The sequence below is a fragment of the Mastomys coucha genome, unplaced genomic scaffold (assembly GCF_008632895.1).
Source record: "Mastomys coucha isolate ucsf_1 unplaced genomic scaffold, UCSF_Mcou_1 pScaffold15, whole genome shotgun sequence".
In the NCBI taxonomy this organism is placed as follows: Eukaryota; Metazoa; Chordata; class Mammalia; order Rodentia; family Muridae; genus Mastomys; species Mastomys coucha.
In genome coordinates, this window is record NW_022196897.1 from 77,140,828 (window position 1) to 77,153,447 (window position 12,620).

The 12,620-nt window shown below is 51.0% G+C and overlaps 1 protein-coding gene and 1 long non-coding RNA gene across 10 annotated transcripts in view; one reads left to right on the forward strand and one right to left on the reverse strand.

The window, feature by feature from the left end:
* Positions 1–8,710, reverse strand: Slc39a13 (solute carrier family 39 member 13). Of its 6 annotated transcripts, none has more exons than XM_031370941.1 (10): positions 8,551–8,701; positions 6,849–7,157; positions 4,575–4,688; positions 4,139–4,299; positions 3,298–3,399; positions 3,107–3,196; positions 1,998–2,048; positions 1,643–1,775; positions 1,390–1,489; positions 1–1,303 (listed from the first exon to the last, which is right to left on the reverse strand). In XM_031370941.1, exons 2-10 carry the CDS (start codon positions 7,147–7,149, stop codon positions 1,228–1,230), a joined length of 1,128 nt encoding a protein of 375 aa, XP_031226801.1. In that variant the 5' UTR covers positions 7,150–7,157; positions 8,551–8,701; the 3' UTR covers positions 1–1,227. The 6 variants fall into 6 exon arrangements, with proteins under 6 accessions (XP_031226801.1, XP_031226804.1, XP_031226803.1 ...); XM_031370944.1 differs by having other exon boundaries at positions 4,139–4,260; positions 8,551–8,698; XM_031370943.1 differs by lacking the exon at positions 8,551–8,701 and adding an exon at positions 7,594–7,611.
* LOC116090458 overlaps positions 7,843–12,620 on the forward strand; it is a 20,856-nt gene continuing 16,078 nt past the window's right edge. Inside the window, exons 1-2 of one of the 4 annotated variants that reach the window (XR_004118686.1) lie at positions 10,692–11,040; positions 12,184–12,323. This is a non-coding gene — a long non-coding RNA (uncharacterized LOC116090458). Of the gene's footprint in view, positions 7,929–7,951; positions 8,065–10,691; positions 11,041–12,183; positions 12,324–12,620 lie in introns of those variants that run through there. The other 3 variants (XR_004118687.1, XR_004118684.1, XR_004118685.1) reach the window with 3 other exon arrangements.

Below are 12,620 nucleotides of genomic sequence, written 5' to 3' on the forward strand. Positions count from 1 at the left end.
TGGGTGCTCAAGCATTACTGGGATAAAAAGGTAACAATGAAACATGGCAGGAAAATAGGAAGCCTTTGGAGATGCACAGCAAGTATAGCAGACAAACCTGTGGAGAGCACTCAGGAAGAGCTGCTTGACAACCCTAGTATGTGGGAGAGGCAGCCGGTCTAAGTAATATTTATATCTACAGAACAAGTATTTACAGGTAAAGATGAGCCACAGCACAACTGCTGTGGAATCATTCAGTTTCTTCAGTGGCCACTTCGCTAACATCCACAGTTGAGCAGCAGGGCTGGAGTCTGGCTGTAGATTGGGCCAGCTGAGTTCCTGGGCGCCAGCCAAGGGAAATAGTTGGGGATTATGGCTTCAGCATTCTCCCAGTTCACATTCCTGAGCACTGACAATGTGGAGCCTTCACCACCCCCATCTTACTCTTAACCCAAAGCACAAGGGCCCCTGAGCAGGGAAGAGCAACACGGCTCATCCTCTCTGCCTGGGGCATGCATGCCTGCTGGACCCTGTGCTGGCAGGAGCATCCCGGAGAACTGTGCTGGGAGACTGCCAGCCTGGACCACTTGCTGACTTGCAGGCTGCTGTTTGGCAGCAGGAGGTGGTGAGAGCTGCTCGTGTGGCCAGGGAGCATTTGTTGGGGAAACATGCTGGCCAGGCTGGCTGCCCCTTGGAAGAGGTCTTGGGGCAGCTGCTAGCTTGGTGCTGGGGAGGGGTAGGACATCAATGTTGAGTAGGGGCTGGTGCTCCCCTTTCTTTGGCTGTAGAGGGGGCGTAGGTGGGGTAAGGAAAATGGACAGCAGAGGACAGCTGTGCAGCCTCTGACTCTACGGTGCTTGGGGCCTAGATGTGTGAGCAGAGGGTTTGGTTCTTTTTTGTTTTCCTCTTGGGCTAGAGCTCTACCTCAGGAGGAATAACTTTGGGCTTTGGCCTTCTTTGGGCTGTAGCCCTGGGCTCCTTGGGCTGGTTCCTTTGTCAATGAGAAGTGAGGCCTGGGCTGGCACCGGTGTTGTCACTCCTTGCTGCTAGGTGACAGTGGGGTGGCCGGGCAGGTGCTATGTTGGGCTCTGGACCCACAGTGTCTGGATCACAGTGTCGGTCTCTCTCACAGCCTCTGTCCAGTGAGAGGCTGGCTCTAGCCTTTACCCTCTGCCTCCCACACACACAGTCACAGAACAAACTGGAGTCTCTTATTGCTTCCTATGCAGAGTGGGCTGTCAGCAGTGGTTATTCAACAAACAGTGAAAGCAGCACCATCACCAGGATACCGGAGCAGAGCAGCAGCACCTGTTGCAGGGAGTGCCTGTTGGGAGAGGGGAGGTTTAGGGCAGGTGGGCAGAGGCAGCAGCTCCTCCTGGGCCCCATCAACCATCCCAGCAGGTTGCTCACCATGGGTCCTCTTCTTCCAAGAGGTCAGGCAGCACATTCACCAGGGCAATATAGAGAAAGCCTCCAGAGGTGAAGGGCAGGATCCACACCACCGTCTCCTCTGTAGGGAGGGTCAACTGGTAGTGAGCTCAGGGCACTGTGTACCTCACCCACCTGCACGGGACACCAGGCAGACACTACCCCAATGGCAGCAGGGCAAAGGTGTCCTTTGGCTGGTGTACCTCTTGAGCACCACTGTTCACCACTCTCGTACCTACTCCTTTAGGGGACTGCGTACAGATGGCAAAGCAGGCCCCCAGAAGGCCTCCCAGAGCTGTAGAAAACTGTAGCTTGGCAGCAGTCCATCGGTCAAAGCCAGCTCGGAGCAGGATAGCAAAGTCACCCACCTGAGGAAAGGCTCAGATGTTCAACCAAGAACCAGATCACAGGCACACCCAGCCTCCTGTCAACCCTACCCCTGGGCCAGTGTCTAATGAAGCTGTGCCCCGCCTCCCCTAGCCCACTTCAGTGGGCAAGGCCCACCCCAAATCCCTGAACAAGTTGCACACCCATGTTGAGCATGGGAACCTTGGGATCCCTGATTCTAAGACTACAATCTGGGCACTTACCTCATGAGGGATCTCATGCAGGAGGATGGCCATGGTGGTTAGAAGCCCAATCTGCAGAGATTCAAGTCTGAGTCTATGATTCCTTTACTGGGTTATTAGGCTTCCCCATACCCAGTCCCTCATAAACATGTATTCTGCTTTGAGTCTGCTTTGGGCAGGACACTGTAGCTATAGGAAAGACAGTAGCGACTAAAGGAGACAAAGAGCTTGCCTCTCAGACTTAATAAGGTCACTACAGATGTGCTGGGCTGCATTCATAGCACACTGAGACATGTGCAACCCCAAGCTGCAGGATGGACATGCTTGGTAGAGTCAGGATTACAAAACGCAAACACCTCCGTGGTTCCACATAGAGCAGTGCTGTGACCAAGTATGGACAGGTGCCTTGGGACAGGGCCTGGAGAGCAGGTGCCCAACTGGAGGATGCGAGCAGCAGATTGTCTCCTGAAGTACATTTAAACTGAGGCTTGCCTGAGGGATGGAGGAGTCAGTCAGCTGCTCCAAGAGTGGGAGGAAGAACATTCCAGGCAGAGGGCACAGTGAATGGCCAGTGTTGGGGGGTAGACAAGCCACTGGGACCAGAACATAGAAGGCAGTGGGAGGTGAAGGAAGAAGTGTCTACTGGTGGGCAAGGCCAAGTCTAGGAGCTTGAGAGAGGCATCCAAATGGGGAGTGCTGGCAACAACAGTTGCTTGGGACAAAGGGTCCAATGGAGGTAGGGGGATCAGAGGTTACGAGTTCTTACAGCTATTCCAGAGGACCCAAGTTCAGTTCCCAGCACCCACACTAGGTGGCTCACAATTGCCGTAGCTCCAGCTCCAGGGGATCCAAATCTGGCTTGAGGACCTTTTGGCCTCCAAAAGCACAGGCACATGCACGTGGCACCAGCACAAATATGCAAACAAAAAGAGATCTTTGAGGACAATAAAGGTGAAGGCAGACAGTGAAGTGACTAAGGCAGCATCCAGGAGAGGAATAGGGACCCGGCTTCACAAAGGTACTGTTAATAAAAGCAAGAAGTAAAGACTGTTTTGAAGACGGATCTAACTGGTAGACATTGGTGTCATTCCCACCAGAAATGCCAGAGGTCTACTTGTCCCACCCCTTACCTTTTTGCTCACAAGGAAGCTGGCAGCCACTGCCAGCCCATGAGTGAAGTTGTCTATGGTGTTGGCAAGCAGGTTGAGATAGCCACTGACCTGGATGAGGGGAGAGAAAGCCAGGCTGAGCCAGGGAGGCAGAGCTGAGTCAGCCATTCAGCTCTGCAGCTGCAGGAGGGGGGCCCGCATGGGCCACTCACTTTGAGGTTCCGGACCACGGCTCTCAGGCCGGGCTCTGCAGCCGGCTGGGCCAGACAGTGGCCTCCATTGAGCGCGGCAGCAGTGGGGTCTTTGCTGGGGGCCTACAGCCAGAAGAAGGAGAGAGAGGAGACATTAGATGCCCCCCCACTCAGACAGACAGGCAGAAAGAGAGAATGAGGACAAGAGAAGATGAATACCTCTTTGATCTGGCTAGACTTTGCTGATCATCAGCTGGGTTCCTCAAAGTCATTAGACCTCAACCCCCCACTGCTGTTACTATCCACCTACAACAGTGGTTCTCAACCTTTTTTTTTTTTTTTTTTTTTGGTTTTTCGAGACAGGGTTTCTCTGTATAGCCCTGGCTGTCCTGGAGCTCACTCTGAAGACCAGCCTGGCCTGGAACTCAGAAATCTGCCTGCCTCTGCCTCCCAAGTGCTGGGATTAAAGGTGTGTGTCACCACCACCCGGCAGTTCTCAACCTTTCTCATGCTGCAACCCCTTCATACAGTTTCTCATGTTGTGCTGACCCCTACCCATAAAATTATTTTGTTGCTACTTCATGTCTGTAATTTTTGCTACTGTTATGAGTTGTAATGTAAATATTTGATATGCAGATGATCTTAGGCAACCTCTGTGAAAGGGTGGTTTGACCCCCCAGGTTGAGAACCACGGATCTATATAGTTAAACTACTTCAGAGGCTAATGTTGCTCTCAAGAGTAAGGAAAGAGAGCCAGGAGATATCTTAGACTTAACTTAGACCCTAGGCTTCTCCAGGCCTTGGGTCCCACTTTAGGGAAAAAAAACCCTGATATATCTAGGCTCTGGGGCTTGGGGCTCACCTGGCTGGGGTCCTCCTCCTTGCTACTGAGGAACATCTTCTCCAATGCCAGGAAGGTCAGGAAGCCAGCAATGACCCATAGCCCCAGCTGTTGCTGTCGTTGCAAACTCTGCCCTTCACCACCTGCAGGGGGAGCACTAACAGGCCATGCCAAGCCAGTGGCTAGAAGGGAGCCATTTGGAATGGGGCCTAGATCAGAGCTAGTTCAGGGCATGGAGGGGTTGCCAGCTGTGTGTTGGGGACAACCTACTGAACAAGCAGCTGGGGCCTAGAACTCCCAAAGAGGCCAGGGCATCAGGATTAGACTTTCCCTCTCAAACAAGCCTTTCTGGATCTCTCTTCCCATATCCCTCTCCCAGACCCTGTAGAGCCAGCAGGGCCTAGGTTAACCCTGGGGATGGGCACCAGCTTCTATCCTGCCTCATGTTCTCACTCACCGGGACTGATGTTACAGGTGTAGGCCCACGCCTCCGGCAGCAGGTGCAGAAACACATTGCCCAAGAGTCCACCTAAGGCAAAGCTGAGCAGCTGCTTCAGTCGCCAGGCTCCAGCTGCAAAGCAGAGACAAGAGGTCCAGCGCTGAGCTGAGCCTCTGCTACTAAGCTCGCCCACCTTACTGGCTTTCTAGACTGCAAGCTTCCAAAGGCTGGATTTGGGCTACTACTCTTCTGGATCTCCACATCCATCACAGGCCCAGCAAGGGCAGGGTGCTCAGAAGGATCTACCGTGGAATGTGGAATGTGGAATGTGGAATCATTGTGGATTCACTATTGGTTAAGAGATGGGCTTGGACCCTAGCAAGGTCCAGATCTCTAATCCATCCGATGGCAACCACAAGATAGAAACTTCTGAGATTTAGTTTACCCGTGTATAAATTGGATCTTGGCAGAGTTAAATAACACATGTTGACTAAATGGGAATTTCTCTTCTCAGCTAGTGCTACCCTTAGAAAACTGACAGGAGCCAGGAAGTAGTGGTGCACACCTTTGATCCCAGCACTTGGGAGGCAGAGGCAGGCGCGGATTTCTGAGTTCGAGACCAGCCTGGTCTACAAAGTGAGTTCCAAGACAGTCAGGGATACACAGAGAAACCCTGTCTCGAAAAAATAAATAAATAAAAGAAAACTGACAGGATCTTGAGACTTTTACTGGCTTGCACATTCAGATTTGGAAGTGCATTATGGAATACATGGAAGCCATATTAATCTCATCAGATAATAGAGCAGCTGACGCCTAGAGGGACACTAGCCCACAGGGACTGTGCTGTTTCCAGGTTGGCCAGAGAGCACTTGTAAAATGGGAATATCAACACTCCAAATGCATCCTATACAGACCCTGCCCAGGCCTCACACACATCAAGTAATCATTCTGCCACAGGGCTATCCCACAGCCTGGGCTGTCTGAAGAGGCACACCTGCTGCATGGACATGACAGGCTCCAGAGAGGGTCTGTTTACAACTGGTAGGCACCATCAGACAGGCACCACCATCCAGGAACCATCTGTATTACTGAATGATCCTGAGCCTGGCAACCGGTAAAAGGCTAAGAGTATTTCTATTTATTTATTTATTTATTTATTTACTTACTTACTTATAACGTGTGTGAGTATGGATACATGAGTGTACATATGGAGGTCAGAGGACAACTTTACGGAGTGTTCTCTCCCTCCACCTTTACATGGCTTTCAGGAATGAACTCGGTTTGCCAGGCTTGCAGGATAAGCAGCTTAACACCCTGAGCCATTTTACCAGCCCTTCCTTTTCTACGATTTATTCCTATTTTTAACTATATGTATTACGAGTGCAGGCGCCTGCTGAGACCAGAGCACCCTGCTGGAGCTGTAGTCACAGACAGTTGTGAGCCACCTGATGTGCATCCTGGCAGTCAAACCTGGATCCTCTGGAAGAGCAGGATGTGCTCTCAACACCTGAGCTGTCTCTCCAGCTCCAACCTCCCTCTTTATTTTTTTGAGAAAGGATTTCATATAGCACAGGCTGGCCTCTGCCTGGCTCCATACTTAAAGATGACCTTGAGTTTCTGATTCTTTTGTCTTCGCTCAAGTGTATGCTACCATATCCAGTCTCATGCAGTGCCGGAGACTGAGCTGCTGTACACCAGGCAAGTACAATACCATGACAGTACATCCCTAGCCTTTACTCCTCTAAACAAAACTGGAGACAGGGGGCCCGAAGCACTTGCTCACCTCTGCACCCAGGATTCAACATGAGCCTTTAAACACCTGCCCCTTCCTTGCGTTAGGCAATCCTCCAAGTACTTCATCTATGAAGTTAGTATGTTCATTTGGGGGGTGTTGGGAATTGAACCCAGGCCTCGAACATGTTAGGCAAGCATTCTACTACTAAATGACATGCTCAGACTTATCCTTATTTGAAAGTCTGACAGACTGAGGCAGAGTGAGGTTAAGTAACCTGCCCTGTACTACAGGTGGGTGGCAGAGCCAGGATTTGAGCCCTGGTGATATGGCAGCTATATTGCCAGCCAGTGTTCATATTGAGTCCGGGCAATGTTTGTTGACTGAAATAATAAACAGATGCATACATGAATGAACAAATGAATATGCATACCCTATGCTCACAGGACACTGGACTCTATGCTAGGCATACTATGTCTAGTGTACCTGGCACTTCCCAAGAGCAAGCAGCATGTTTCCTACCCTTCTGACTGATGCTCATCTACTGGAGGGCCACTCACCTTCTGACTGTAACATGGTCCCCATCTCCAAGGGAATGACCAGCAAGGGGAAAACCCCACTGAGCCCAACCATGAGAGAGCCCAAGAGAGAGCAGATCCAGGTGTCTAGTCGCTCAGCACTCAGCAGAGTCCCCCAGGACTCGCTTTCTTTATTATCCAGGCGACAGGCAGCTGCAGCCCCCAGGCTCCGGAGGGCTGGCTGGGACCCTCCAGCCCTTTCCAGGAGCTCCAGGGCAAGGACAGTGAGGAAGAGGAGCCTTTGGCCTGCCATACCACAGCCAGGGCAGGGACATCCAGGCATGCCGGGTGCTAGAAAACACAAAGAGTGCCCATGTGAGCTGGACCACATATCCCACTTAGGAAGCCCAGCATCTCTTCCCGCCTCTCAGCTGGTCATGGCATCACTCTCCTGCTTACTCTGCAGAGGAAAAAATCCCAAGGGTGGGTGCACAGAGCATCCTCTGCCCATCTACACTTCTCCCAAGAACCACACATTTTTTCCTTCTGAGCTGGCTCCAGCCTGTGTGTCAATGTGTCCGCCTGAGGCTAAACTTTCCTTAATGACTGGGTGAGGCACTGGCTGGGCTCCTTCACCACTGGAGGAGGGACCATCCCTGCAGGGTGACTCTAGGTGCCAGGAGAGGCTTGGCTGCCAGAATGTGCCCAGGGTCTAAGGCCAGCACTGTTTAGCTTGATGGGGTGGCACAAAGAAACACAGGTGGGGAAACTGAGTCATGGTCCAAACCTCTTCCTCCTAAATGATCAAGAGACGAGAGGTGGAGCTGAAGAGAAGAGATGCCTCCCAGGGATAGAGGCTAGGGTACCTTATGGCTAATTAATTTGGTTAACTATTTGACTGTGAGCAATTCCTGCAGTCCCTTTTGAGCCTGAGCCTCAGTGTCCTCATCAGGGAATGGATGAGGTAACAGAGCTCCCTAACAGAGCTATGAATATGAGGTGGGCTTGACAATGCAGGTAGCTACTAGCATAAAGGAGGGAATACAAGTCCTCAGAATGCCAGGGAGGCCTGAAGCACTCCCAGAAGGAATGTGCTCTGCAGACTGATCGCCGGATGGGGATGTGAGTCAACCAAGCAAGAAGTTCAATCTGGCAAGTTTAAATGTGACCTGCCCCGTCTGATACTGCCTGTGACCTTGAAACTGCCTCAGTTTCCTCATCTGCTAATGGATGTTAAGAGAGGAATCATCTGTCTCTGGTTGGTGGGCTACAAGCCTATGTCTGGAATCTTCAGGCCATAATTAGTGACCCCAGCCCCCTCCCCGACACCCCGCCCCCCGCTGCCGCTACTGCCAACACCATCACACACACACACACACACACAAAACACTAGCAAAGCTTCACTGGGACCAAGGCAGGCCCTACCCAGGCCAAGTCCTTAGCGGGTCATACAAAGGCAAGGGGGACCACAGGTTTAACAGAGAAGTATGGTGTATGGAGAGAAAGGAGAAAGCAAGAGAAAGGAGAGTCAATAAAGTGAGCTAGAATGTCTGGTGGAAGGAGAAGACCAGAAGCGGGGCAGCGGGGAGGGCTGAGGGGCAGTGTGTAGAACGACAGAGGTAAAGAGCCAAAGAGCAGGCAAGTTCAACTCCTGAACTGTGGACGAGTCGCGACAGGTTTGGGAATTGACAAGGTCCATCCCGCCCCGAACGCCGGCCTGAGGGTCCAGCGATCGATCACTCACCGCGCAGTGGCAGAGGTGGCAGCGGCAGCAGATGCAGCGCTCCGGGCGGGCCCGGCCATCCAGCTGCAGTCTCACGCCCCGCCCCGGCTCTGCCTCGCCCGGCCCCGCCACTAGGCCCCTAGCCCGGAGCCACCCCCGGCGTGCAGCCACGTCACACGGGACAGTCCGGAACTCCACGCGCAGGGCTCCGGGGGGCTAGACGGAGCGGCGGCGGGGGGGCGCTTCCGCCTCTTACCATGGGGGACCCGCGCGGTCAGCGCACTTCCGCTCGGGGCGGATTATGGGGCTGCGGGGAGGGCAGGACGGAAGTGGGTACCCTCGTGGGCATCGCGTTTAGCCAAGCTAAGCTAGGGTGAGGGCGGCACCCATGCGGGAACTCGGGTCAACCGGGCGGCGGGGCTTGAGTGTGGCAGCTGCTGTCCTTCTGAGAATGCAGTTCCACCAGAGGCCACACGGGGGCGCGCGCGGCTGCCAAACCGCCCTGTCCTGGGATAGGAGCAGGGCTGTGGTTCTCCTTTGAGTCAGCGGGCCTGGCTCCTCCATGAGCTAGGGAAAGGGGAAGTGCCTGCCGCAAGGAGGGGCCTGGCCCTGGGTACCTCAGAAGAGGGAATTTTATTCTTACTCATCGAATTATTTTTATGCTTTGGTTTTTCGCTTGGAACCTCAGGCCACGGTCTCCAGGACCGTAACCCTTTGAAGTCCCATACATGTTTCTAGACCCTGTGCCCTGGAATTCCAAGCAGGATACAAAGGACTTTGTGTTCTCTTACACTGACACTAGCTGTGCCTGAACTCCTAGACTAGTGGAGCAATTGATGGCAATCATAATTACTGCAGTTCTCTGATTTAGTGTAGCCTTTTACTGACCATCTACTTAGTGTTACCTCATCCAATCATTTCATCCTTCAGGTGGCGGGTACTGACTGTTGGCCTAAGTTCAGACGGCCACACATATATGGCAGCGCCAGAATTCAACTTGGATGTACCTCTACCTAGGGCATGTGGTAGCTACCCCATGTCTAAGCTTGAACACAATGTTCAATGTTCAATGTGAATGTGGCCTAACACCCCCCCCCACACACACACACACCCTCCTTTGAGGTCCAATACATGTTTGTATCCTTTTCTGGGACACAGCCAGTAACTGACATCGAAGACATTCAGCAGAGGCCGAATGAGTACTCCCTTGGGCAGATTGTGACAGAGTGAGGGGCTCTTAAGTCTCATTAGTCAGGGGCTCTTAAGTCTCATTAGTCCTCACCTCCCATTGCAGCTCTCTGTGGTCCCTTTTTCCTTCTGGGTGCTCTGAGAGCAGACTGAACTCACACTTGACAGCTGATGCCTCCCTCAGCTACCTCACAGTGTGTGTTGTTTTATTTTGAGATTGGATTGCCCTTTGTAGCCCTGCCTGTTCTGGAACTTGCTATGTAGATGTGGCTGGCTTTGAACTTACAGAGATCTGCCTACTTCTGCCTCCTCAGTGCTTGAATTAAATACGGGTACTACTGCTCTTGGTTTATTTGTTTATATATTTTTGATAAAAGGTCTCATGCTAGACTGTCTCTGAACTTGTTACGTATGTAGCAGAGGAGGACCTGGAACTTGTGGACCTCCTGACTATAGGTATCCAGTTTATGCAGTGCTGACATCCTGGGCAAACCAGGCAAACACTCTTACAACCCCAACCTTTTATACTTCCCCACCTTCCAACCCTGAGTCAGGGTTTCTCTGTGCAACAGCCCTGGCTATCCTGCAACTCCGTTTGTAGACCAGGCTGGTCTTGAACTCACAGAGATCCACTTGCTTCTGCCTCCTGAGTGCTGGGATTACAGGCATGCACCATCATCACACATGGCTAATGCATTCTAATACATGTGCTTTCTAGACTTTCAGTGCCTTCCAAATGCTCCTGTCTGGCTCTCCTTGCCAGCCCTGTAAGTCTCCCAGGGTGTGCTTCTAGGACCTTCTGGAAGCTCTGAGACAGAATGCCTAATCAGATTCTTTGTCACAGGGAGAAGATGTTTAGTGATGCCATACTGGAACTTTAAAGATATCTTCCTCCCTGTATGCCACCCATGTCCTCTTATGCAAAGTACCTCACAATAGGCAAATGATTTCACAATAACACTGTCAGCATTCCTGCCTCTAGAGGTCAAAGGGCTCCTGGCCAGCAAGGACACTAGCAAGACCCAGCTACAAGTACTACTCACTATAGACCTTCTTCCCATTTGGCCTGGAAGTAACAACAACAGCATCTAAGGAATTAGAGGAGCAAGGGTGTGGGGCGGGGACAGAGACATGGGCAGAGTTGGGAGGGAGGGTGAACAGATACATTGTTTGAAACAGACTTTAAAAAGGTGATCTTGTGGGGAAGGAGAGGTGGCTCAGCAGCTGAGAGCACGGGCTGCTCACTCCAATGATGACTCACAACCACCTGTATCCCAGCTCCAGGGAATCTGAGCCCTCTTGTGATCTCCATGGGCTTCTCATGTATGTAGTGCACTTTTGGGGTCTCTCTCTCTCTCTCTCTCTCTCTCTCTCTCTCTCTCTCTCTCACACACACACACACACACACACACACACACACACACACACACGAATAAGACTAGGTATGGTACCACATGCCTTTAATTGTAGCACTCAGGAGGCAGACACATGTAGGTCTCTGTGTTTGGGGCCAACCTGGTCTACATAATGGGTTCCTCTCTCTGGCAGTGTTCAGGTATGTGCAGTTAGAGTGTTAGGTCTTGGTGTCTGTGTGTAGTGAGGAGTGAATAAAATTATAGAAGAGTGCCTGGTTGGTGCCACATACCTTTAGTCCCAGCACTAGGGAGTCAGATGCAGGCAGCTAGCTCTCTGTGAGTTCCAGGCCAGCCTGGTCTACATAATGGTTCCAGAGCACCCAGGGCTACATAGTAAGACCTTGTAAAAAAAAAAAAAAAGGCCAGCACATGGGAGGCAGAGGCAAGAGGGTTTTTGTGAGGTCTAGCCTATTGAGTTCCAAGTCAGTAAGAGCTAAAAAATAGAGAGACCCTATCTCAAGACCAAAGCCAAACCAATCCCTCCACACACAGAGAGAAAGAAAAATAAATAATGAATATTAATGATTATTCATATTAGAATGATATCATAAATTTCCTCAGGAAATCATAAACAGAAAAAAAGAAAAAGCACTTTTTAAAAAAATGTGTGTAGAAACAGGTCTCTGAGTTTGAGGCCAGAGAAGGACACATAGATCATTTCTCAAATATATAAAAGAAGATAAATCTGGTTCCACACTTCCTGGGACAAATTACTTGCCTCAGTTTCTTAATCTGTAAAGTGGATAAATGTGGTAGATTAGTAGTTTTGGGTGTTTTGTTTATTTTTTAGACAGGGTGTCTTGTAGATGAGGCTAGTCTTAGGTTTACTATGAAGCTGAGGCTTGCCCTGAACTCTTGACCTCTTCTGCTTCCACCTTCTGGATTCTGGGACCCCAAGCTTACGCCACCAGCCTCATTCTGAACTGGATTCTGTGAGGACTGTGAATGAAGGTGCCTGAGACACTCATTCAGGAGGACGCCTGACAGTGGGAAGATTTACATAAGGGCTAGATTAAAATATTTGTATCGGGGGCCGTGGGCATGTGTGCAGGTACCTGAAGAGGCCAGAAGAGGGGGGGCTGAATCCCCTATAGCCAGATTACAATGTTGAGAGCTTCCTGACACAAGTGCTGGGACTCTGCAAGAACAACAAACCCCCTTAACCACTGAGCCGTCTGTCCAGTCCCAAAGGTTAGATATTAATATTAATATTAAATAACACTAACATTAGATATTAGATATTAATACACAGATGTAATATGTTACAAGTATGTACAAAGAATGTTAAAGCAATGCAAAGAACAGAGACCTCAAGAAACAAGGTGTCTCTACCCTTTTTCCTGCTGAGCAAATATGAACATTTATTGATGCTTATCAATTATTTGAAGGCCCTAAGGACTTGCTGGGCTGAGGGCTGGATAGACAGATCCCTGCATGGTGGAATGGGCACTGCTCAGATCTGTGTGGCCAGGGGATCCCTGGGATCAG

Excerpts from the sequence above, each read along its gene's own strand:
- Slc39a13 (XM_031370941.1), bottom strand. The coding sequence starts at position 7,149 with ATGCCTGGATGTCCCTGCCCTGGCTGTGGTATGGCAGGCCAAAGGCTC. Across the intron at positions 3,400-4,138 it reads AGGAGGAGGACCCCAGCCAG|GCCCCCAGCAAAGACCCCAC; the intron begins GTGAGCCCCAAG and ends TTCTGGCTGTAG. Across the intron at positions 1,776-1,997 it reads TGCATGAGATCCCTCATGAG|GTGGGTGACTTTGCTATCCT; the intron begins GTAAGTGCCCAG and ends GCCTTTCCTCAG.